General features: G+C 46.8%; 1 protein-coding gene and 1 long non-coding RNA gene across 3 annotated transcripts in view; one reads left to right on the forward strand and one right to left on the reverse strand.

Annotated features, from left to right (window-relative positions):
• Nucleotides 1-25,563, reverse strand: part of PTGIS (prostaglandin I2 synthase) — a 49,975-nt gene that overhangs the window by 7,074 nt on the left and 17,338 nt on the right. For both annotated transcript variants that reach the window (XM_058287215.2, XM_058287216.2), the window contains exons 5-8: nt 22,862-23,013; nt 8,587-8,768; nt 1,311-1,479; nt 197-378 (exon numbers count right to left, since the gene is read on the reverse strand). In XM_058287215.2, the coding sequence (XP_058143198.1) occupies nt 197-378; nt 1,311-1,479; nt 8,587-8,768; nt 22,862-23,013 (685 nt within the window). The remainder of the gene's footprint in view (nt 1-196; nt 379-1,310; nt 1,480-8,586; nt 8,769-22,861; nt 23,014-25,563) is intronic.
• On the forward strand, nt 5,224-11,088 carry LOC131275794 (uncharacterized). Its single transcript, XR_009183250.1, has 3 exons — nt 5,224-5,369; nt 10,026-10,064; nt 10,930-11,088. It is a non-coding gene; the product is annotated as an uncharacterized lncRNA (long non-coding RNA).

Below are 25,563 nucleotides of genomic sequence, written 5' to 3' on the forward strand. Positions count from 1 at the left end.
TGACAACCCCATGAGACAGGTGCCATTATGATGTCCATTCCACAGGTGGGTAAACAGAGGCACAGAGGTGAAGTAAACTGGGCAAGGTCACACAGCAAACAAGCAACAGAGCCAGGCTGCCACTCAATTCTGGCTGATCCTGACGCTACCAAATTTCGCCACGGTCCCCTGAATGCCGAGGCACACTGCCATTTACCTCTGGCTCTGTGTAGATTTCCGGGTCCTTCTGGGGACTCAGGAAGGGGAAGAGGAGGAGGCGGTCACCGCGTCGAAGGGTGAATTCCCGCCCGTCTGCCATGGGCATGGCCAGGTCCATCACGACCTCGCGGGTGATGAAAGGTGCAGCTGTGAGCCTGAGGCTCTCACTCAGCACACTGTCTGCAAGGCGCAGGTGCAAGGAAGGGTCAGCAGGCTGTCCTCTTACTTGTTCAAATCCCACCCCAGCCCTTACTTTACAGAGGAAGGTCAGAAGCTCAGAGAAGGTAGAAGACTTGGCCACAGTCACACAGCAAGGCAGAAAAAGGTCAGATGATGAGATGTGATCACTATGGCCCCTCAGAGACCTCGGACATGAGAAGATTCCGGTTCTGTGAAGGAAGGTGGGAGCCAGGGAGAAATCAGAGAAGGCTGGGGAGAGGGTGGGCCCATTGACAGTGGTTGTTTCTGCCTCCCCAGAACACATCCCCCCTTCTCCTGGGAGCCACCCCTCCCTCGCTCTCAGGGGTTGAGCCTGAAGGTTTAATGCCAAGCTCCTGGGGTGGGGCTAAAAGGTCCAATGAGACCCTAACCCTCTGGGCCTCACAATTGGCATCTGACCCAAAGAGAGGCAATGAAACACATTCCTGGGAATTTGGGCAGGAATGCTGAATGAGTTGCACTCTCCCAGAGCGGAGACCACGTCAGCCTGGCGTTGCTGGTGGCCACCTCGCAGCCTGAGGACTGGAGCCAACACGATGGAAAACAGGCCTGAGATGGAGAGGCTGAGTCCCGATGGCCTTGGTAAAGCACCTGGATCCACCTGTGCCTGAAGCCATACACCTCTGAAGTTTAGTCCTTGTTCTGCTTCAGCCAGTTTAACTTAGGTTTTCTGTCAGAGGCCACCAAAAACGCCCTCCTGAGACCATAAGCCTCGTGCAACTGAGACCTGGGGCATGGAGACGTCGGGTCTGAGGAGACAGGAGGCCCAGGAAGCCCCCAGGTTAGAAAGCACCAGTGGACCCCGGGGATGGCTGCTGTGCTGGGGAGGGCCTGGAGGGGAGGGCCCACCATGACCCAGTCTCTGGGGCTACCTTCGGGTCTGACCAGCTCACCGAGCACAGGCATGCTGTCTAAAACCTTCTGAGGGAGGGTGGTCATCTGTGACACGGGCTGCTCCGCCTGCCAGAGGACATTCTGGAGCTCTCCACGGATGGCAGCCAGGGCCTCGGGGTGCTTGAGGAGGAAGAGCAGGAGCCAGAAGGCGGTGGGACCCATATTCCCCTGCAACGAGAAGGAGCTCCCGTTACACCTGCCGAGGGCAGACCTGGGCAGGAGCTGGCTGGTCTATGTCAAGGGCACAGCCCTGGCCAAGGCGTGGGGGGTCATTAGGCCTGGGTTCCAAGCCCTGCCACCCGTCTAGGGATGAACAAGGTCTATCCTCGGCCTTGGGTCATGGCCAAAACCCGCCTTTTGACTTTGGCCTAGCCAGTGTTGACTTCAAGGCCATTCCTGGTGTTCATGACCTTGAGTGAAATCACTGGCTCCGAGGTCACACAGGTAATCTCTGTAGCTAAATCAGTGGGAAAATGCCAGTAATAAAAAAAGGGCATCTGGGAATTACAGCATCATTGGCCCTAATTCTTCGCCCTTCTCTGTCTCCATACCCCTTACCATGTGACTTGGCTGGTGTTCCCATCAAAGAGGCAGAGTGTATTTCCCCTGCCCCTTGACTTTGGGTTCAGCCATGTGACTTGCAATGAGACAGAATTGGCAGCCTGGCAGTCCTAAGCCTAGGCCTTAAGAGACATGTGTGTTTCCAGGTGTGCATGTCTGTCACTGCCGTGAGAGACACACCTGGCTGGCCCGCTGGTCCCAAGATAGGGATGAGAAAGACATGGAGTGGAGCTGAACTGCCCCGGCTGAGCCCAGGATAGATCAGCTGACTCAACCTAACCCACAGACATGTGAGCGAAACAAACACTAATCAGCCAAGCATTGAGTTTTGTAGTTCTTTGTTACACAACAATAGCTAATGGATACAATATCTAAATGCTTGCTTTCAAAGATAGTTAATCATTTTCAACGTAATTTGGGATATCACTTTATACTTTATATGTTAAAATTCTATCAGTTGCTTGAAAAACACATGTGCGTGTTTGCATGTGTGTACATATAAAGCAAAACACAGCAATAATCAACCATGACTGTGAAATGTGTTAACTTCTTGAACAAAAATTATTTAAAACTCACCAGTAGTTAAGTAATTAGGAAAATGGGTGGAATTTCTTTCTCCAAGGGTTCAGCCTTGGCTGAAGATTTTAATACTCAGCTATTTGGCTTCTGGTTAAAATGTGCACAGAGGGGGTGGGGTGGGGAGTAGGGTATATAGGAACCTCTTATGCTTTTTAACATAACAATTTATGTGATCTATTTATCTATTAAAAAAAGACAATTTAAAAAAATGTGCACAGAGCACCCTTCAATGAGTTCCAGACACAGGTGGAATACCAACTAAACTCAATTTGAGGGAAGATTTTTGTCTACCATAAATGACTAATCCTATTCACTCATAATAATGGAATATTTGTCATTATATATCATGTTTACCCAGTAATTCCATTACAGACATAATCACATACAGGCAAAAGGACATATGTACAAGGACACTTAACTGCAAGGGTACTGTAATAGCAGAAGCCTGCAAACAAGAATAGATCAGCCGGGTGAATGATGAGCCGTCCACGGAGCAGTGATGCAGGCAGTTGTTAAAAAGAAGCCGGCTCTGGGCCTACTGCTAAGGGGTGGTGGCCAAGACATACGGAAATGTGCAAACAGCAAGATGCAGAACAGGGGCCCAGTGTGCTACCATTTGTGTGTATTTTTAGAGAAGGATAAATAGGGAGAGGCACGGACCATCTCTAGAAGAGACACAGGAAACTGGTGGCTTATATTGACAGCCATTGACCATCCACTTTGGATGGATTGTATAGCATGAGAAGGCATCTCAATAAAACTGTTTTTGTTTTTTTTTTAAACAAAAAACCTATTAGGTATTATTTTTAACTTAGCAAGATAAAAACAAGAATTAAATGTTCTATTACTATTTAAATAATTTAAATTAAACAAAACTATGAAACAAAAAGCAAAAGTGTACAACTGGAAAATATGACTTAATTCTAATTAAAGTGAGTGAAAAACAAAAATTTGTCCCAACACTTAAACAATTTGCAATCCTTTTCTGTACCACATTTCTGGGTAATAAATTATTTCTGTTTATTGTCACACGCGCACACAAAGAAACTGGTGGCTGAGGTTGCCTGTGGGTGTGGAGCCGTGAGGACTGGGGCGAGCGGTGGGGGGAGACCGGTTCTTCTCTGCTTTTAAACTGTTGTTTCTTGTTTTTAATGGATGCACTACTTTTAAGTGAAACAGAAGAGCTTTAAATGATTTTTTATAGTGATCTGCAATGATGCAGAAAAATGTGCATGATACAAGATTAAGCAAAAGAAGAAGTTGAACTTTCCAAAGCTGCAGGATCTCAACCACAGAAAAACCTGGGCAAAGGCCACAAAGAAAGGTAGCAAAGCATTGCTGATGGCCAGGTGGCTTCTCCGTCCTTTGTCTTAAGCTACTGTGAAGTCAGCACCAAGGAAACGCCAGGTTCCCATTCCCTCGTTCAACCTTCCCATCAGCCCCAGCCGCCACCCGCCACCCGCCACCCAGTATCACCTTCCACGGAAAAGGAAAAGTCGGGGCTAAGTACCCCTTAGCCCCTCCCCACCGCCCAGCAGCAGGGGGCGCTCAGCGACCTGTGTCAAATACGCATCTGTGTCGCTTTGCCCTGAGGGGTTCCAAGGCAGCCTGGGAGGTGGACGGGGAAGGGCCCTGGCCGGGACCAGGGTGGGGGTCCAGTCCCAGCTCCCCACTGCCTGTGTCTCTGGACAAGTCCCCTCCACCCTCTGGGTCTCGGGACTAACGGGGCTAGTAAAAATGCCGGTCCCCGGCGGCCACAAGGGCTCCCGGAGGCGGGCGCCAACGCCCCCCGTGCTGGCCCGGGCAGGTGCTCAGCCTCGTTGCCCCTCCACGGCCACGGCCCGACCCCAGGGTGAGGAAAAAAGCGAGAAGGTTCGGGCCTTCTCTGGGCTTCCCTTCAGCGCCTGAGGTCGGGGCGAGACGGCGCGGTCCCTCCCTGCCTGCTGTCCATCCCTTCAATAGCCCAGGGAACGAGGGTGGTAAATAATTCAGCGTTGGGTTAACTCAACGCCAAGGCCATTTAATCTTGCGCAGATGGTCAGACAGGGCCCCTGCTCATTAATTACAAAGCGGGAGGGGGACACACCGGCTCATCCGGGCTTTCAGGAAAAGTCAAGTATGCGACTGAGGTCGCCGGCTGAGCAGATGCGCGTGTGAGCAAGTGCGCATGCGTGTGATCCCACGGTCCCTGGAGCTCCTGAAGCAGCGATCCTGGCAGGGAAGCTTTCCCCCCGTGGGGCCTTGCCTCAGTCTACCCAGGACATTTCTGGTCTAATCTCATTCCCTACCACTGGAGACAAAGTCGAGAACAGGTGTCCCTGTCTGCGGCTCTCCCCACACACCATCTGGCTGCCTCCTCCCTGCCCTGTGGCCTGCCCCGCAGTGGGCAAGAGTGCGGATGCCCGCCCCTCGCCTGCCCCTCGCCCGCCCCTCGCCTGCCCCCTCCTTTCCCTCATCTTTGGGCAGCAGTGCTCCACTTCACTCTCAGTCTGTGCGGATCCCCTGGGGCTGAGCCCTGCCCCTCTAGACTTCAGGTGTGGACATGTGACCAGGCCTGGCCAATCGGGCCCAGAGATCCCTCAGAGAGGACACGTGACCAGGCCTGGCCAGTGAGCATCAGACTTGGGATTTGTGCTAGAAGTCCTGGGTGGGAGAGGCCTCTTCCCCCTGGATTGCTAAAGTGCCTAGAGCTGCTGGCCACCATCTTGCATCACACCAGGCCAGCCTGCCCGAGGATAAAGCCCACACCGAGGAAAGCAGAGCCGAGGGGTGTGAAGTGACAGAGATTTAGTTTTCAGATATTGTGACTTTAAAAATAAAGGGAATAAAAATTTACCCTAAATGTAATGTGGTATCCTGGACTGGAGCCTGGAAGAGACAAAGGGCAGCAGTGGAAAAACTGCGGAAAGCTCAATAAGGTATGGATTTTAGTCAATAGCAATGGACCAATGCTAATGTCTTCGTTTTGATAAATGTATGTGGTTATGGCTTAGGGGAAGCGGGTATTTGGGAACTCTCAGTATTATTTTTGCAACTCTTCTATAATCTAAAATTCTTTCCAAATAAAACCACTGAAGGAAAAGAAAATACCGGCCCTGTGCACAGCTATCATTCTCACTACCCACCTCTTTACAGAGTGAAACTGAAGTCCAGAAGGGCGGTGACTTGTCCAACATCAGGCAACTAGTTTGGGGCGGAACTGGGAGTCCTCCCAAGCCTGTCTGACTCTAAATCCTGTGCTTTTGCTCCCCGCACCCACCCCCGTGTCGCAGGGCCTCTGGGAGTTTAGCTTCCATGATCAGGATCTCGACTGGGCGGGCTGGGCCGGATCAGACGCTGGTGCCCCTGCAGCAGCGCACGTGGCCCCCTCCCCTGCCCCTTACGACCGCCCAGGAGTGCCCGGGCCACGGGGCTGGGGCTGTAGATCAAGGCCAAAGGCCAAGCCACACGAGAGGACTGGGACGGGCTGATGCGGCCGAGGGAGCGAGGCAGCTGGACGGTGAGCACAGAGGGAACCTGTCCTGTGACTGCCCGGCAGGGGGGTCAGCCCAAGCACCTGAGCAGCTCTGGCCTTTGCCAGCTCTCCTCCCGCGGCCCCCTCAGCTCAGATGTCACCTACTTATGAGGTCTGGACCTCCTCGACCTCCTATTTAAAATAGCCCCTGCTCTCTTCCATCCGCGATTCCTTTTCCCTGCTTTATTTTTTCCACTTTTTATCTCATATATTATATGCCTACTTGTTTGTCTGTCTTCTCCTACCAGAATGTTAACTCCAGAAAGACAGGGATTTTGATCTGTGCTGTTCACTGCTCTGTCCCCAGCTTCTAGAACGACACCTGGCCAGAGCCGGCCCTCGCTACTTCTCTGTGGAATAGCAAGCTCCACAGGGCTCCCCATAGGCCTAGCACCGTGACAGGCATTTTCCCAATATCGTTTCCTTTCATCCTTACGACAACCCCTTGAGGAAGGTGCTACCATCTCCATTTTACAGATGAGGAAACTGGGGCACAGATAGGTTAAGTGACTTGCCAGGAAGTGGCAAAGTCAGCATTCAAACACAGGCAGGTAGGTCAGAGCCAGGGCCCGAGCCGCTGGGCTGCACAGCCTCCTGGCCCTGCCCTTACGACTCCAGCTCTTGAAGGGTCGTCCCTGCTGCCTGAACTCTGGACGCGGCCAGCGACTCAGCCTCAGAGGACGCCCTGTGCCCGGCTCCGACCCAGTCCCCCTGGCCCTGCCAAAGGCTGTTTCCTGGGTTTTCTGTCCCTCATGCCCCCCAGAGAGCCCAGACAGCATCCAGTCCTGCTGGTGGGGGACACTCCTGAAAGGGCCTCTGAGGGAAGTGTGGAGTTCAAGTTGTCTCTGCCCCTAAATAGGTTACTAGACACAAATTGGGGTGGGGGAGGCTACTTAGTAAATTAAATACAGCCCCCCACCCTCACCAGCCTCTGCCCGCAAGGACAGTTCATAGCTCTGAGAGAAAACTAAAAACAAGTTGCAAGTCGATGGGAGAAGAATGACCCAGAAACATCAGTCTATCCAACTGTCATTGCCAAAGTGGGGTCAAGAGAAGAAGGGGGGCCCTGGGCCAGGGGCGAGGACAGGAACCAGGCCTGGGGGCTCGCAGCACCCGCCCCTCCTCTCTTTCTCTCCCACCCATATCTGGTCCATTACCAAATCCTCTAGCTCTGCCTGCCCAATGTTTCCAGAGCCCGTCCGCCCCTTAGCACCTCTACGGCCACCGCCTTGTCCTGCCACCATCATCTCTCACCTGGGCCACTAGTGGCCCTGTTCTGCTCTCTCCTCTCTGCTCAGGACTCACCCAGAGTAAAAGCCCAAGTCCTTCCTGGGACCCACAGGCCCTCCATGGTTACTCCCCACCCCCCCGCTCACTCTGCTTCAGCCACACTCGATTGCTTGCTGTTTCCCAAACGTCTAGCATGATCCAACCCCAGGACCTTTGCACTTGCTGTTTCCACTAACAGGAATGTTCGCTCCCGACATCTTCCCCCAAGTCCCTGATTCTGGCTCTTTCTTATCATTAGGGGCTCAGTTCAGACATTTCCTCCTCAGAGAGGCCTCCCCAACTGTCCTGGCTAAAGCAAATCCCCCGGATCTCTCTACCCAAGACCCTGTTTTATATCCTGCCCATCAGCATCTAAAATCACCAAATATATGTTTCTTTGACTGTCTGCCCATCCCTACCCCACAACTGAAATAGAAGCAACACAAGAGCTGGGTCTTAGTGGCTTGTGGTTAAGTACACTGTGGAACTTTTAAATGATTCTACAAAATAACTGGTCTGCATACTTCAAAAAATGTCAAGGTCATGAAAAACAGACACAGAAACTGTCTGAGTGTAAAGAAAACCAAAGAGGCAGAATGATGAAATGCAACGTGCGGTCCTGGATCAGATCCTGAACCGAGAACTGCTGTGCAGGACATTATTGAGACAACTGTCGCTACTGGAATGTGGATGCACATGAGCTCACAGCCAGGCACGTGGTATAAACGCCCTGAATGCGATCACTGCACTGGGGTATGTAAGAGAACGGTCTTGCTCTCAGGACATGCATGTGCGAAAGTAACCAGGGGTAAAGAGTCCCGATGCCCGCAACTTGTCTGTAAATTGTTTCAACAAAACAGTCGCAATACGAGAGAGAGAAAGCAAATACGGGAAAATATTAACAACTGGGCATCAAGGTGAACTATACATGAGTTCATTAAACTATTCACACAACTTTTGTCTATGTTTGACATTTTTCCAAATTTAAAAAAATGCTTTCAATTTTATAGAATGTATGATCCTGCTGATGATATTTGGCAGTTGAGAAAGTCACAGAGCCGTGGCAGATGGGTGTGTGCACAGATTACCCTTACATGTGCTCCTGTCAGCACACACTCCCAAATTCACACTTTGTGCAGCTGCGTACATGCACATACCTGCACATGTGCAAACACACACACATCTGCATGCACTCATGCAAGGAAATCTGCAACACAGATGCACTCCCAAGCCCATGACCACCTGCACGTGCCCAGTCACACAGACACACCTGTGCACTCCCACACGCGCACTCCCTCAAGCACAACCACACATCCACACCTGCACACATGTACTCATACGCGCACGCCCACCTGTGTGGCCCAGAGCTGCAGCACCAGGGCCCGCGCCTGCATCTCCTCCGACACGCCCATCTCCTCCAGCTGCAGCAGGTAACTCTCCAGCCAGCTGCTCCGGTGGGCCCGGGTGGCCAGCCTGGTGGGGGACAGCAGCTTCCACAGGCAGCTTTTGACCTTGCACACGTGGTCCTTCTCCCCTGCAGGGACAGAGCACAGGAGGTGCCGAGGGCCGCCCTGCCCTGACCTCCCATGAGGGTGGGGGGGCTCCTGAGGGCAAGGGACTTGCAGGGACAGGCCCCGTTCACTGGCAAAGCCAGTGGGAAGCCCCTTTACTTTCTTATTTATCTATCTCTTTGTTTTTACCTCTCTCTGCACATTTTTCATTAATTCCTTAGTACCATTTCCTAATTTAGCAATTCTGTTTCCAGGCTAGAATTTATCCTGTATCCTGTTTTGGTCTTCAGTGAGCATGTATTTCATTTCCAGGAATTCTAAAGGGTTTTTACACAGGGTGAATAGCAGGGAGGCAGCGTGGTGAGGTGAGAGGCAGGTGTCAGCCGGTGAGGGCAGCGGCAGGAGAGGCAGAGACGCCCAGAAACCAGGCGTGTCGAGGAAGACACTTGGAGGATAGTGAACCAGGAAGAAGCAAGTTGGGGAGGCTGAGGACAGAACTCTTTTTTTAAAATAACTGACCATTACAGGGAAAACATTCCAGCAGGTTTGTGTAAACTGGATAAAGAAAAGAAGGATTTCTGGGAGTCATGGGGTATAATCTCTTTAATATGCCATTGGATTCATTTGCTAATATTGCAATAAGGACTTTTGCATCTATAAAGGAAATTGGTTTATAGTTTTCTTTTCTTGTGATGTCTTTACCAGGCTTTGGTATCAGAGTAATGCTGAATGAATTAGAAGTGTCCCTCCTCTTAAATTCTTTGGAAGAGTTTGAGAAGGATTGGTATTAATTCTTCAAATGTTTGCTAGAATTCACCAGGGAAGCCATCTGGTCTTGAACTTTTCTTTGGTGGAAGATTTTTGGTTATTGATTCAACATTTATACTTGTTATACATTTGTTGATGTTTTCTACTCCTTGAGTCAATTTGAGTAATTGACGTATTTCTAGGAATTTGCCATTTGATTATCTAGTTTGTTGGCATACAATTGTTTATAATAGTCTATTATAATCCTTTTTTTTATTTTTGTACAGTCATTAGAGATATTAACATTTTCCTTTCTGCTTCTTTCTTTTTTTGTTATTCTAGTGAGTCATCGATTTTACTGATTTTTTTTTCAAGGAACCAGCTTTTTGTTGTATTCTCCCAATGATTTTTCTATTCTCTATTTCATTTATTCTCTATAATTATTTCCCTTCTTCTGCTAACTTTGGATTTCTAGTTCATTAAGATATAAAGTTAGGTTATTAATTTGAAATCTTTTTTCTTTTTTATTATAGGTATTCTGAGCACTGCCTTCACTGCATCCCATAGTTTTGGTAGGCTGTGTCTTTATTTTCATTTGCCTCTAAGAATTTTCTACTTTTCTTTGCAATTTCTTTAACCAATTGGTTGTTCAAAAGTATGCTATTTAGAAGCGGTTACAGAACACACAGTGAATGGACACAGCAGACAACTGGGGGGTGGAGGGGAAAAAATAAATCTTTAAAAAGAAGGTATGCTATTTAATTTCCACATATTTGTAAACTTTCCAGTTTCCTTCTGTTACTGATTTCTAGCTTATTTCCATTGTGGTCAGAGAGGTCACTTTTTAAGATATCAATATTCTAAAATTTATTTGGACTTTTCTTGTGTCCTTCTGTATAGTCTATCATAAAGATGATCAGGGTGTACTTGAAAAGAATGTGGACTCCGCTGTTGGTGAAGTGGGCTACATATGTTGGTTAAATCTAGTTGGCTTATAGTTTGTTCAGGTCCTCTGTTTCCTTACTGATCTTCTGTTTAGATGTTCTCTACAGTTTTGTAAGTCAAATTTCCAACTATTATTGTAGAGCTGTCTGTTTCTCTAATTCTGTCAATTTGTGCTTCAGATATTTTGGCACTTTGCTGTTAGGTGCATAGATGTTCATAATTGTTAAATCTTGTTGAATTGGCCCTTTTACCGATATATAACGTCCTCTTTGTCTCTTATAACAGTGTTTGATAAAGTCTAATTTTCCAATACTAATGCAGCCACCCCCTGGGGAGGCCTTTAAATATTCACTTGCTTCTTGTTGGTCTCACCCTCCCTGCCTCCTGGGCAGGGGGCGCCTTGTCTGTCTTTCTTGCCTCGGTGTCCCCAGCACCTGGCCCATAGTAGGTGCTCAGTGATATGTACTAAATGGATTCCATGTCTCTACATAGCAGGGGAAGAAACACTACACATGAAGCAGCACTTCCCCTTCCCAGGGTCTGATCCCACAGCAACGTCAGCCAAAGCACAAGGAGACCGGCAGGAGCAGGCTCAACACAGCTTCACCCACATGGCATCCGAAACAACCCACCTGACATCGGAGGAGACATATGGATCCAGGGCTTCAAGTTCAGATACCTCCAGGGAAATGAGAGAGGAAGACTAGGAAGGGGCCGTGGGGAACGGAGGGTGGGGGCAGCCCCTGCTCAGCTCCCCCGACGGGTCCCACCAGCCCCACAGAACAATACGGCCCAGCACGGCCAAAGGGCCGGGGTGTCCAAGAGGTGCTGAAAGCCAGGTGTCTGTGGCATCTTAACGTTTTTCATGTTGGCATCTAATTAAGAAAATTTAAACCATGCAGGCCACAAAAACTTCTCTGCAGGTCAACAATGGCCCACGGATCACCAGTTCTCGATCTCACCATTAAATTAATTATGGTGTGCTTGCACTCAGGAAAACCATGCAGCAGTGAAAAAGAAAGAGGAGCATCTCTACGTACAGACACAGATGGCCCACGGAGCAGACTGTGAAGGGATTAAAGCAAGGTGCCAAAGACTGTGTAGAATGGCACCATTTAGGGATTGTTTTAAAGCTACAAGACCATGGTGCATTCACATATCTATACACAGACAGAAGATTTGTTTTTCTTCCAAATTATCTTTTGGCAAAGTGGGAGTCACTTATATCCAATCCCTATGAAGTTTCAAATTACTAGAAATTCTCTCATTGAGTCTTTTGAACCACAAAGCAGTATTTCTAGAAGACCCATAACCTGGTGGTTCCAAACCCTGATGTTTGAAAAGGCAGAAAATGTGGGATAAATGTATTTTTTTTAGTATGTTAAATTTTCAAATAATATGTTCCATATGTTTTTCTTCAACCTTTTCCAGTGATTTACTTCTCAATGTAAAGCAATCAGCCCAATTGTGCATCTGGAATATATGATTTTCCTGTGTTTCCCAACTTTTGGACACTGGAGATTCACTTGGAGAGTTTTTTAACCTCTGGCTGTCCAGGTCCTGCCCAGATCAACCAGGTCAGAATCTCTGGGGGAGGGGCTAGGCAGCCAGAGATTTTGAACAGGTGGCTGCAGGGTGCAGACAGCATTAAATAACGACCTCAGGTGATGCTAGTTCTGGATGCTTTTAAGAGCCCTGTAATGGAATGGCTAAAAAAGGAGGTAATGAAACTGAAGCCAGACTTAGTGATGCCTGACATTCCTTGAGGTTCTGACTGCACAATGGCAAGTCTTAACTGTTCCTGGACACGACTTTTAAGGCTGATTTGACAAAGCAATGTAGTTGGTGCTCCTGATGTGAGAGCCAAACAGACTCCTACTGGATGGAGGGGAGAAAAGTCAGTATTTTGTGACTAGCTGGTGGAAGTTTGGGATAAAATTTCCAATGGTGAGGTCATAGTAATCAAAATGATTGATGTTTGTGTGTTTTGACCCAGCATTTTGAATTCTGGGCATTTACCCTGCAGATATTTTTAGACTCATGTGAAATTACACACAAACACATGGAAGCATTGTCTGAAATGGCAAAAGAATGAAACAACCCAAATGACCATCAGTGGAGGCCTGGGTACATAAATGACGATGCATCCTTTTAATGAAACGTTTTGGAGCTATGAAAAAGAATACAGATGCACTCTTGTTCTCGCCTGCTATGAAAAGGTCTCCACTAGCAAAGAGTCAGATGGTGCCGGGGTTGAGAACACGGGCCCGGCGGCCAAATTCCAGGACTTCCACTAACTAGACATGAGACACTGGGCAAGTCTCTCTGAGCCTCAGTTTCCTACCCTGCAAGCAACAGCAGAGCTGCTCTGTGTATTAAATCAGTGAACATTTATAAAACTCTTAGAACAGTGCAGGGCACACACAGTCTTACACAGAATTAGCTGTTGCTATTATATATCATTAAGAAAAAAGTAGAAGGGCTATAATAGTGTGTTTGCTGTTTTGTAGGGGAAAAAAAGAATGATAGGAATATAGTCCCGTTTGTTACATTTGTGAAAAGGAATGCTGGAGGGAAGCGGCTGTGGCTCAATCAGCTGGGCTCCCGTCTACCATACGGGAGGCCCCGGTTCGCATCCCGGGGCCTCCTTGTGAAGTCAGGCTGGCCCGCATGCTGTGTAGAGCTGCCGGCCTCAGCGCCGCGGAAGGCTGCCTGGCCCACAAGTGCCACGGAGAGCCGACTCAGCAAGGTGATGCAACAAAAAGGGAGACAAGCAAAAAAAAACAAAAACGCAGAAGAGCACGCAGAAAATGGACACAGAGAGCAGACAGCAAGCAAGCCGAAAGGTGGGGGGGGGATAAATAAAAATAAATACAGACACAGAAGAACATACAGTGAATGGACACAGAGAGCAGACAGCAAGCAAAAAAAGCCACAAGGAGGGGCTAAAAAAAAAAAAAAGGAATGCTGGAAAGATCCACATGAAACTTATAAGACAAGTTAATTGTGGCGGGTAGGCTCTGGGTGGAAACAGGTAGCAAGAAAGGGAGGGAGAATTGTACTATTGTCATAGTACTATTTTCTATTTTTAATGTTTGAACCATGTGAAATGTATTCAAAACTTAAATAATAAAATCTGGCAACTCCTCACAAAAATTTTTCAGCAAAACCTCATATACAGATTCAGAAAGTTCAGTTTATATCTAAGACAGATAATATAAGAGTTTAGAAGAGACTTCTCTGAAAAACTGTATTTGGCCTGGGCTCTGAGGATGCCTTCTTTTTCTGCTGGTCTCGAAAGATAACACCAAACTGAGAGCAATGGTTCCCTCAAGGATAGATTCAGAGGGACTGTGGGCAAAGAGAATTTCCCTTCTCTGTAACAGCAGAATTTTTTTTTTCAAGGAGCAAGGGGGACCAATTAAGAGCCCAAACTCTGAAGCAGAGCACCTAGCCTTGAACAAGTCACCTCACCTGTCGTAGCCTCAGTTTTCTCACCTGTAAATTGGGCTCATCAGAGTTCCAACCAGAAAGAGTTGTGTAAGCTTAAATGTGTTCATACATCCAAAAGATGCATACCGATGCCTGATGTAGGCTTAACAGATGTAAGCTATATTTTAAAATAACATGTAAAAAAATACTAAAGATATGTTAGATAAAAATACAAATAAAAATGTTAAATAAATAATAAAGCTTAATAAATGTTAGCTAGATTATTAATCCAAGGAGAATGTGTTCATGTATTGTTTATATAATTAAGGAATAACAAAGTGTGAAATAACACACAGTTGGCAGCCCAAGAGACCCAGGTTGAAATCCCAGGTGTGCCCCCTTCCTAGCAGGATGACCTTGTGCAAATCCTTTGTACCTCTGAGCCTCAATATCCCCCATCTCTAAAATGGGACCATATAAAAGGCATTCAAATTGGAAGGGAAGAAGTCAAAATTTCATTATTTGCAGATGACATGATCCTATATATAGAAAACCCTGAGAGATCTACAACAAAGCTCCTAGAACTCATAAATGAGTTTAGCAAAGTCGCACGTTATAAGATCAATGCGCAAAAATCAGTAGCATTTCTATACACCAATAATGAGCAAGATCAGGAGGAAATCAAGAAACAAATACCATTCACAATAGTAAATAAAAAAATCAAATACTTAGGAATAAATTTAACTAAAGAGGTAAAAAACTTATACATCGAGAACTATACAAGATTGTTCAAGGAAATCAAAGAAGACCTAAATAAATGGAAGAATATTCCCTGTTCATGGATAGGAAGACTGAATATTATTAAGATGTCTATCCTACCAAAACTGATCTACACATTCAATGCAATCCCAATAAAAATCAACACAGCCTTCTTTAAGGAACTAGAAAAACTAACTATGAAATTTATTTGGAATAAAAAGAGGCCCCGAATAGCCAAAGACATATTGAAAAAGAAAAACGAAATAGGAGGAATCACACTTCCTGACTTCAAAACATACTACAAAGCTACAGTAGTGAAAACAGCATGGTACTGGCATAAGGAGAGACACACAGACCAATGGAATCGAATTGAAAGTTCAGATATAGAACCTCATGTATATAGCCATATAATATTCGATAAAGCCACCAAACCCTCACAACTGGGAGAGAATGGCCTATTCAACAAATGGTGCCTGGAGAACTGGATAGCTATATGTAGAAGAATGAAAGAGGATTACCATCTCACACCTTATACAAAGATCAACTCAAGATGGATCAAAGACCTAAATATAAGAGCCAAGACCATAAAGACCTTAGAAAGCAGTGTAGGGAAACATCTACAGGACCTTGTAATAGGAAATGGCTTCATGAATATCACACCAAAAGCACGAGCAGCAAAAGAACAAATAGATAAATGGGACTACCTCAAAATTAAAGCCTTCTGCACCTCAAAGGAGTTTGTCAAGAAAGTAAAAAGGGAACCCACACAATGGGAGAAAATATTTGGCAACCATATATCTGATAAGAGACTTATAACTTGCATATATAAAGAACTCATAGATCTCGAAAACAAAAAGATAAACAACCCATTTAAAAAATGGGAAAAAGATTTAAACAGACACTTCTCCAAAGAAGAAATACAAATGGCTAAAAAGCACATGAAAAAATGCTCCAAATCCCTAGCTATCAGGGAAATGCAAATCAAAACTACAATGAGATACCATCTTACTCCCATAAGATTGGCAGCCATGAAAAAAACAGTAGAATACAAATGCTGGAGAGGATGTGAAGAAAGGGGAACACTCATCCATTGCTGGTGGGAATGCAGAAGGATCCAACCATTCTGGAGGACAGTTTGGCAGTTTCTCAAAAAATTATCCATAGATTTGCCATATGACCCAGCAATACCACTGCTGGGTATATACCCATCAGATCTGAAAACAAGGACACAAACCGATATATGTACACCAATGTTCATAGCAGCATTGTTCACCATCGCCAAAAGTTGGAATCAATCCAAAAGTCCATCAACAGATGAGTGGATCAATAAAATGTGGTATATACACACAATGGAATACTACTCAGCTGTAAGAACCAATACACTACAATCACACGTGATAACATGGATGAACCTTGAGAATCTTATGTTGAGTGAAGCAACCCAGGCATTGAAGGACAAATACTATATGACCTCAATGATATGAAATAAGTTAACTGCCTCAGAGAGCTAGAGTCTGGAAAAGTGGCTTACTGGAAATCGGGGGGTGGAGGAAGGCTGTGAGTTAATGTCTGTAGGGGTGGAATCTGTGATGAGCTGGGGGTAAGTATGAGCACAAAGAAGGGACAAAATGGGGGCAAGTGGTTACCTTCGGGTGGGGTTTTCTGGGTTTGAGGGGGGCTGGGGATGGGAAGAGGGGTAATATGGTCCAAGAAATAGGTGGGAGGGAGGGGCAACATACAAACATGGGAGAGTGCCAGAAGTTCATTGAGAACTAAATGTTGAGTAAAACGTATCAAAGTATAAGTAGGAGGGTTACCTGGTTAGGATGCTCAGGGGGTATGGTCTGATGCGGGACGGACTCCGGAGGGAATAGCTGAAGGCTCATTTTGCCAAGGTGGGTTCTACCATTGGGTGGGGTGGACCCATACCCTGGGGAAGACTAATGCCATCAAATAGAGAGAACTGTATCTCTCGTGAGAAAGGACGGCTCCCAGGGCATTAGATTGGCAGGCGTTGTGGGCCCTAAGGGGAGGGGAAAATGGACGTGCAATGGATGGAACAAAGGTAAATAAGGGGGCAAAAGAGGAGTTAAGTGAGAGTACACGAGGATGAATATAAAACAGCTAATATTACACCAAAAACATATAGGGGACGACAGACTAATAATGAAAACCATAAGACAAAACATAGGATAACTAAAAAATTTAGAAAACTGTACAACCTAAAGTATGGACCACATAGTAAGCACAAATGTTACCTTGTTTGAAAACTATAGTTTCGGAATCTGTACATCAGTTTCAGGAAATATGATATGAATAAGTTAAAAGATTATTGCTGTGGAAGGGAAAAGGTTTTATGGTGGATCTGGGGAAATACTGTATATTGTATATATGAATTTTGGTGATCTAAGACTCTTCTGAAGCTGACATTATGTCGGGATTCACTTTACGGGAAGTTTTGGATCACAGAGTGGTTCAACAATGGCAGCGGAGGAATACTGATATGGGATGTTATTGACAGGATATATATGGTTGTCAGGGAGTTATACAGGGCATATGCCCAGGGTATATGGTAATGTCTATATATACTCATAGTGGAAACAATTAAAAACAACAGCTGGGGGGGTACTGGGCTCCTGGCCGGGGGGTCACTGTTGTGGGCCCTGGGAGAGCAGCGGCAATCCTCCAGGTGCAACGGCAAGAACCAGGAAGGAAGGAGGGCCCAACAGTGGGCTCTTGATACTAATGGCTACACTTTTGAGCCTATGCACCTGCAATAAGAACAAGGCCTAGAGTAGCATTGTGCCTGGGGGTTTCCTCCTGACAGCCTTCATGTTACTCAAATGTGGCCACTCTCACAGCCAAACTCAGCGTGTAGATGTGATGCATTCCCCCCAGCGTGGGACACGGCACCCAGGGATGAGCCTCCCTGGCACCGAGGGATCACTATCACATACCAGCTGAAGAAGCAACTAGAAAATGACCTTGAATTAAAGATTCAATGTGGAACAGCAGAATATACCTGTCTACATATAATAACATGACTTCGGGAAGCGGTTTGACCTAATGTAAGGGGGAAATGGAAAGGAGAAATGAGATTATAAGGCTGTGAGTCTCTAAAAAAGAGTCTGGAGGTTGTCAGAAGGAATACCCCTATGTACAACTGAACAGAGTCTAAGAGACAGATAAGGTAGATACAACCCCAGGTATTGGTTCTTTTGAGGGATAAAGAGACCCACGGGTTCTATGGTCATGGCAGAAGGGGTTCACTGCCATGACAGATGGCCCTTCTTTGGAGCTGGTGTTTCTGCGTGATGGAAATGGACTCAGAGGGGATCTCTTTTCACAAGACTTGCATGCTACTTTATTGGAATTGTAGTTGGTGCTGGGTTTAAGATATATGTAGGGGATTTGAATCTCTGGACTGATAATATGACACCCAGGCCCAGAGCCTCAACAGACTTCAGCTCCTACACTTTGACTTATTGGACTTACTCCACTCAGCTAACATGGAGTTGAAGAAGGTCAACCACCACAACATGGAGCCTAGAGTGTCTACAACTAGAAGCGGGAAGAGTGCATCCAGTACCCATGTGCAATCTAAGCCCTCACTTGACATAGGTGTGCAATGGACACAACCAATCCAATGTCCACAGAGAAAACGTGGAATGGGTGTGGGAATGGTAGCCATGGGGGCTGCTGGGTGTGGGGAACGGGAGGAAGAGATGAGATGTGGAGGCGTTTTCGGGACGTGGAGTTGTCCTGGATAGTGCTTCACGGACAATTACGGGACACTGTAGATCCCCCCAGGGCCCACTGGATGGAACGTGAGAGAGTCTGGGCTATGATGTGGACCATTGACTATGGGGTGCAGTGATGCTCAGAGATGAACTTACCAGGTGCAATGGATGTATCACGATGATGGGAGAGAGTGTTGCTGTGGGGGGAGTGGGGGGCGGGGGCGGTGGGGTTGAATGGGACCTCATATATTTTTTTTAATGTAATTAAAAAAAATAATAAATAAATATTTTTAAAAAATAAATAAATAAATAAATAATAAAATGGGACCAAACGAGTTCTCCTGCCTCTGCTAAGCTAATCCTGTCACAGACCCAGGCTCCCATCTCCAGCTTTCCACTGGGGCCCACTTCTAGGAACGTCTTCTTGCTCTAGCCTGTAATCTCCTTGAATGCAGGATATGAAATTTCACAATGTTCCTGCTGCACAGGTCCCACCTTCAACCACATCAGGGACAGAGGGCCCTGGATGGTTCTTCCTGGCTGGAAACTGCAGGCCGTGGGCGCACCCTTGACTCTCTGCTCAGGAAGGACGCAACCTTAGTCCTCTACAGGCCCCGCAGTGTCCTCCCAATGGACACTGTGTCTGCCCACAATGTGGACACCTGTGCGGACACACGACCAAACATAAGAGCACAGAGAAGAATGGATCAGGAATGACCCAATCTTTGCCAGGAGTGGCTTAGTGGGTGAGTGCCTGCCATCCCGAAGGGGCCACAGAGTGCATCTCGGCCCACTCTTCACGACCCCATTCCAGTGGAAAAAATCTGTTCCCCTGGAAACTGGGAACAGTCAAATAATCCCTGATACCTATTGCATCTGCTTCTCAGGCATACGAAACCACTGTGGGCCTCTGAAATCTTCTTGACCTGGTGGAGGACTTTATCCTGTGGTTCCTGGATGACAGGCCACCACCCATCTCCTCCAAACCTGGAGAATAGAGGAAGTGGGTCCATGTGAAAGCAAGTGATGGGGCTGCAGGGCAGGCGCCTATGTTCACCTATGGTGCTGCTGCTTATTGACCAGGGAAACTGGGCCCTAACTTTGACTCTCCAGCTTTAGATCCCTTATCCTTGAATGGGGACAATAACCCTCTGCATAGAGTCATTCCTCAGGAAGGGGATCTGAGGCCCAAGAAGGAAAAGCTCTGCCCATGCAACCCCAACTCATTGGCAGAGCCATCTCTAGGACAGGATGAGGTCAGGGAGCCACAAGAAGCCACAAATACTCTTCCTTGAGTATTTCTTGAATTTGACTGAGTACTTCCTTTGTTTCATTTTAGCAGTTTTTTGGATATTTATTAAATATTGTCTTTTCTAAGCCTAAAAAAATAAAGAAAAAGAAAAAGAAAATGGAACCAAATGAACTCATAGGTTCATTGGGAGGTTCAAGAACATACTGGGTACTGGCAGGCATTTGATAAATAGTACTTGCTACAGTCGTGCCATTACTACTAGATATTATATATCAGGCCCAGTGTAATGACTCAGGGCCGTGAGCCAGGCCGGTGTCACCGCTAATGCAGGCAGAGGCAAGAGAAGCAGGTTCACATTCCAGGCCTTCCACGCTGTGTGGCCGTGGCTGAGCCTTGTCTATCTCTGGGCCTCACTCTCCCCATCTGTAAAATGAGGGGGGCAGGCTTGAGTACCTCTCAGACTTTTCCCTCAGAACACCCCTGGAGATCTGGGAGGCACAGACCAGAAAGGCCTCCAGTGGGAGCATGTCTTTAAAGCCTTGTGTTTCACTTTAAAATAGACTTTTCTTCAGTATAAGAATGTCTTTTCCAAAAAAAAGCAAATCAAAACAATAGTCCAGTAAAAAAATAGCCCTCCCAAAATAATTCAACAAAATCAATTTTCCAGAAAAAGAAAACAGCATGCTTAGCTTAGGGCCCTATTTCTCTGTTTCTGTTCACAATATCCTGTTTGAGAACCAAAGGGTCAACTTTCTTTTAAAATATATTTATATATATATTTTAAGTGGAGGAGTAATACATGAACATGGTAGAAATAATAATATAAAGGAGAAGAAAGAAAATCTAAGAGTTCACATGGGTATACTTTAAAAGTCTCCCTCCATCCCATCTCAGCCTTCCCAGAGGCAAAAATACATACGAATTCCCATGTTTAAAAACCACAAATGGTGGCACACATCACCCACTATCCTGCACCTTGCTTTTTTCCTTAACAGTGGATTTCATCCTTCAGCAGTATTCCTCATTCTGTTTACAGTTGCCTCATTTTCCTTTATATGAATGCATAATATATGAATGCATAATCCTCCTCTACTGATGGACATTGACGTTTCAGTGTTCGCTGCTACAAGCAACATGGCAGCTTATCTATAGACATGTGCAAGCATTTCTGTAAATAAATTCCTCGAAGTGGAAGTACAGGATCAGAGGAATGTGCATTTTATATTTTGACAGGTTCTGCAAATTACTCTTCCAAAGAGGCTGCACCACAGCAAGGTGTGAAAGCTGCTTTGCCCAGGTTTCTCCAGAATGTTTTCAAAGATGAGAAACTTACCCTAACACTGCCACCTGCTGCCCACACTGGGAGATGCAGCCTTCCCATACCCAGCACGGGGCTGCTTCCAGAATTTTGGAGGGTCCCTAGGTCAGCATCTACCTAGACTCCCCTGGGGTGTCTATCTAGGGGAAAGGGTAATGGAGAAACCCAGTCTCTCCTGGAGAAGCAATTGGTGCTGGGATATTTAGTGAGCTCCTACTATTAATATATGCCAGGTGCTTGACACACAAGGTTTTGTAATCAGACAGACCAAATTTTCATTCGCAAGTTCTGCCACCTGCCACCCTGTATATCTGTGATAAGTGACTTCACCTCTCTGAGCCTCGACTTCCTCATCTGCAAAATGGGGATAATTAACATTATCTCCCAGCACTGATGGCAGGAATTGATAAGCTAATGAGTTGCCTCTAAAAGAGGATAAGGGACTCATGCAAATCACAGGTGAAACACAAATAGATGTTCCATCACAGTAGTCAGGGAAAGCCACATTAAGCCAGATGCCCTTTCTTGTCCATCTTATTGGAACGATTTAAAAGACTGATAGCCATGTTGACAAGGCTGTGGGAAAATGTAAATTAAAACAATGTGCATTATTCACCTCTGCCCATCAGACTGTCAAACAAATGGAAAGACTGATAACAACTGGTGGGAAAATAAGCAGACTCATTCCCTTTTGGTAGGCATATGAATTGCTCCAAAGTTTTGGAAATGATATGGCAGTAACTAATAAAAATTTTAGAGTGTATGCCCTGTGACCTGACAAACCCACTTTCAGAAAACTGTCAGAGAGAAATAAAAGCAGAAGATAGTGGAAATGATACAAGTAGATACGGTAATAGTAAAAAAGAAAGAAAGAAAGAAACAATACTTATATACATCAGAGAGGGAGAGCTGACTAAATACTGGCTCAGCTATGCAAGGTTTAGAAAGGTGTCTGTATTTCTACGTTAATTTCGTATCCTTCTACTTAGCTACATTCTTTTACTGTTTGACTTGATTTTATCATTAATTTTCTGGGGTTTCTAGGTGTAGTAGCAGATCATTTGCAAATAGAGATAGCTTTACTTCTTCTTTATCCATTCATACTTCCATTACTGATTTCTCTTTTCTAATTGCATTGGCTAATACCTCTAGAAGATGTTTGTAATGGCAAGGAAGAAGGTGCAGTTATATTGTTAGGTTAAAAAAAAAAAGTAAGTTTCAAATAATGGATATGATATAATTCTTTTTTGTAAACACACAGAGAACCATTCTAGATTCAAGATCAGATAGAACTAATCTGAGGTGAAAGAAGTCAGTACAGTGCCTACCTCTGGATAATGCCTGGGAAATAGACAAATGTTTCTATCTAGATCTGACCTGTGCATTAAAGATATGTGTGCATCCCTATATGTAAATTATACTTCAGTTAAAGAAGAAAAAAACCCTCTTAAATATAGAAAACAATAAAAATAACATACAACTTTATGTGCATATGTGTGTATGTATCTGTGTTGGTCCAATGTGATTGCCTCTGTGGAAGGGAGTGGGAGGTTGAGAGAGGGTGAAAAATAACTTTTATAATTCCCTCTATATTATTCAGGATGGCTTGAAATTTTTTTAACAAGCATGAGCTATACATATATTTTTAAAAAAACAACTGAAATCTTAAAACAAGAAAGGAAACACAGTAAAAGACTCCCAGACCCATCAGAATTTCTATCAGGAACTCTAGCTCTGGTCCAAGCCCTGCCTCCCCTTCACTATGCTCTTGCATACCTCCAGTGACGGGGATCTTACCACCTCACAGGGCATTAGAATGTTCTACCTCCTATGATGCCCCTGGCTCCTTCACCTTGTGCTTGGACTCTCCTTTTGGGTCTTTCCGTCAGCCCCACCACCCAGGGGGACCCCCATGGTGCTTACCCGCTGACAGGGAGCCACGTGCCAGTTTGGGAAGCAGCAGGTCGAGCTGGCGGAAGGTGTGGAAGATGTCGGCCGAGTGGACGCGGTCCTGGGCCTGGCTTTGATGGGTGCGGGGCAGTGCCTCAACTCCATACAGGGTCAGGTAGCCAGCTCTGCGGGCAGCAGGCAGGAGCGTCAGGGGTTCCTCCTTGGACGGTTCTCCAGCCAAATCCTCCCACGGCAGCCTATCAGCTTACCTTCACCCACATCCCTGATATCTGAGGAGTACCTCCCATGTGCCAGGCACTGGGCTGGGCAGAAAACAGATGAAAATCTCTTCCTTCATGGAGCCGGCACTCCGGTCGGGTGAGATGGACAACAGACAGGAGAAATGAGTAAAACGTGTAATACATCAGCTGGCGCTCAGTGGTGTGGACAAACAGAAGGCCGGGAAGCAGGATGGGAGGGGGGGAGGGCCGCCTTAAATATGTGGTGAGGGAGGGGCTCAAGTTTAGGCTGAAACCTGAAGAATGAGGAGTCAGGCTGGGAAGAGCAGAGGGAGGGGTCCAAGGCAACGGGAACAAATACCCTGAGGCAGGAAGGAGAAAGAAGAGCTGGAGGGCCCAAAGGGAGGCTGGCAAGACTGGAGCCAAGTAGGTGAGGAGGGCAGAGAGGCAGGGGCAGATCAGGAGAAGGGGCACCTGCCCTGGAGAGAGATTCAGAGCAGGCTCCCTGGAGGAGGCAGGGGCAGAGCTGAGACCTGTAGGATGAGCAGGGGGAGGAAGAGGGGACAGGTACAAAGGCCTGGAGCCAAGGGGGCACCCATGGCCTGCTTGGAGAGCTGCCAGGTGTGATCCATCCAGGGGCCTAGAGCTGGATTGTGGGGGGGGGGGCTGGGGGGGGGGCTGGGAGTTGCCAGGGCCGGTCCCACAGGAGGAAGAGTGTGCTGCAGTGAAAAGGTGGGGCTGGACCCGAGTGTGGAGGTTTGAGCGGGCGAGGGACAGGGCCTGGAGGGTGTGGAGAAGGGATGAGACATGGGAGCACATGCACACACGCACGCAGACACACACACACCCTGGCCCACGTGCAGGAACATTCTCAGAGGAAACGTCTTTGCCAGCAACCCCTTCTAATGCTCTAGGAGTCCAGCTCCAGACTGGCCTCACTGACCACAGTACCGGGAAGGAAACCACAGGTTTTAACTTTTTCCACATGGTGGGAAGGGCCATAGCATCCACAGAGAGATGCCACTGAGGCCCTCAAATCCTCACCACCTTGAGGCAGCCCTAGTCCCTGGATCTCCCAAGAGAGGGGTTTCCCCAGAGCAGAAGGTGGGAGCAGAAATGAGGGAGTTGGGGCCTGAGGAGCCTGTCCAGTCCCCATTCAGTCCCTGCAGACGCAGAGAGCAAGCATGTGGCAGGCCCTTAACAATGTTCACTGGATGAATAGATGGGCAGATGGATGGATGGATGGATGGATGGATGATGGATGGATGGATGGGTGGATAGATGGATGGATGGATGGGTGGGTGGGTGAGTGGGTGGATGGATGGATGGGAGATAGATGGATGGATGGATGGGTGGGTGGGTGAGTGGGTGGATGGATGGATGGGAGATAGATGGGTACAACAATGAGCACATGGACACATGAAGGATGGATGGTTGAATGGTTGGATGGATGGATGGGTGGGTGGCTAAATGGGTGGATGGACGGATGAGAGATAGATGGGTACAAGGATGGGCAGATGGATGGATAAAGGATGGATGGATGAATGACTAGGAAGAACTTGATCCTGAGAACACTGACCCCAGAAGAAAATTATAGGGTATCATGATTTGGACCTCAAAGTCATCCTGGCCTCTGTCCCACCTTGCCCCTGCATCCCATTCACCTCTCCTCATCCGGTCTTGGTTGAGGGATGGAGAACTCACAGCCTGCCCATCTCACAGGACTAGGAAGAAGCACTCCTTCCTTCACAACAACTGAACACCATCCAGAGTCGAGTCCACCAGCCCTGCCGGTGCCTCTGCATCCACCCAGGATTCTCTTCCTCTTCTCCTCCAAGCACAGAAGGCCCTGGGCCCCCTCTTCTTCAGACAAAGACCCTCAGTTTCCTTACAGCAGAAGTTCTAAAGGGGCGATCCACACATTTGATTTGGTCCACAAATGTCTTTTGTTTGATCAAGACAATTTTCCTAAAACTGATATTTAAAACTGGGGAAAGTTCACACAAAAATCTGGACTTCTCACTCATCTCATCTTGAATAAGGAGAGATTTGGCCACTCTGGACCTGCAGTCCACCTGGCACCTGTGCAGCAGCTGCGTGGCACTGTCCCTTTTAGACAGGCTCGAGCCGCCGGCTCCCCTGTTCCTGGCAGTGCCCCGTGGTGTCACCATTCATCAATACACTTGCAGGGCTGTTTGTCCTAAAGCAAAGAAGCATTTCCCTGTACATACATTTCTACCCAAAACAGGTAAAACGAAAAATAAGCCAAGAAGGCCATGAAGTGTCACACTCCGGAAGTGAAGACCCTTCTTATGGCTCGAGACAATGAATTACACGTGTAAATACTCAAGTGACCTATAGGTGGCGCTATGTGCCATTAAAAAAGTAAAGCAGGGGTGGGACAGGGTAACAGGAGAGGGCTGTCTACGAAATGGGGTGTCAGGAAAGTCCTCTCTGAGGAGGTGACCCTTGAGACGAGACTTGGAGGGACTGAGG

Source organism: Dasypus novemcinctus, chromosome 24, assembly GCF_030445035.2.
Source record: "Dasypus novemcinctus isolate mDasNov1 chromosome 24, mDasNov1.1.hap2, whole genome shotgun sequence".
Classification (NCBI taxonomy): Eukaryota; Metazoa; Chordata; class Mammalia; order Cingulata; family Dasypodidae; genus Dasypus; species Dasypus novemcinctus.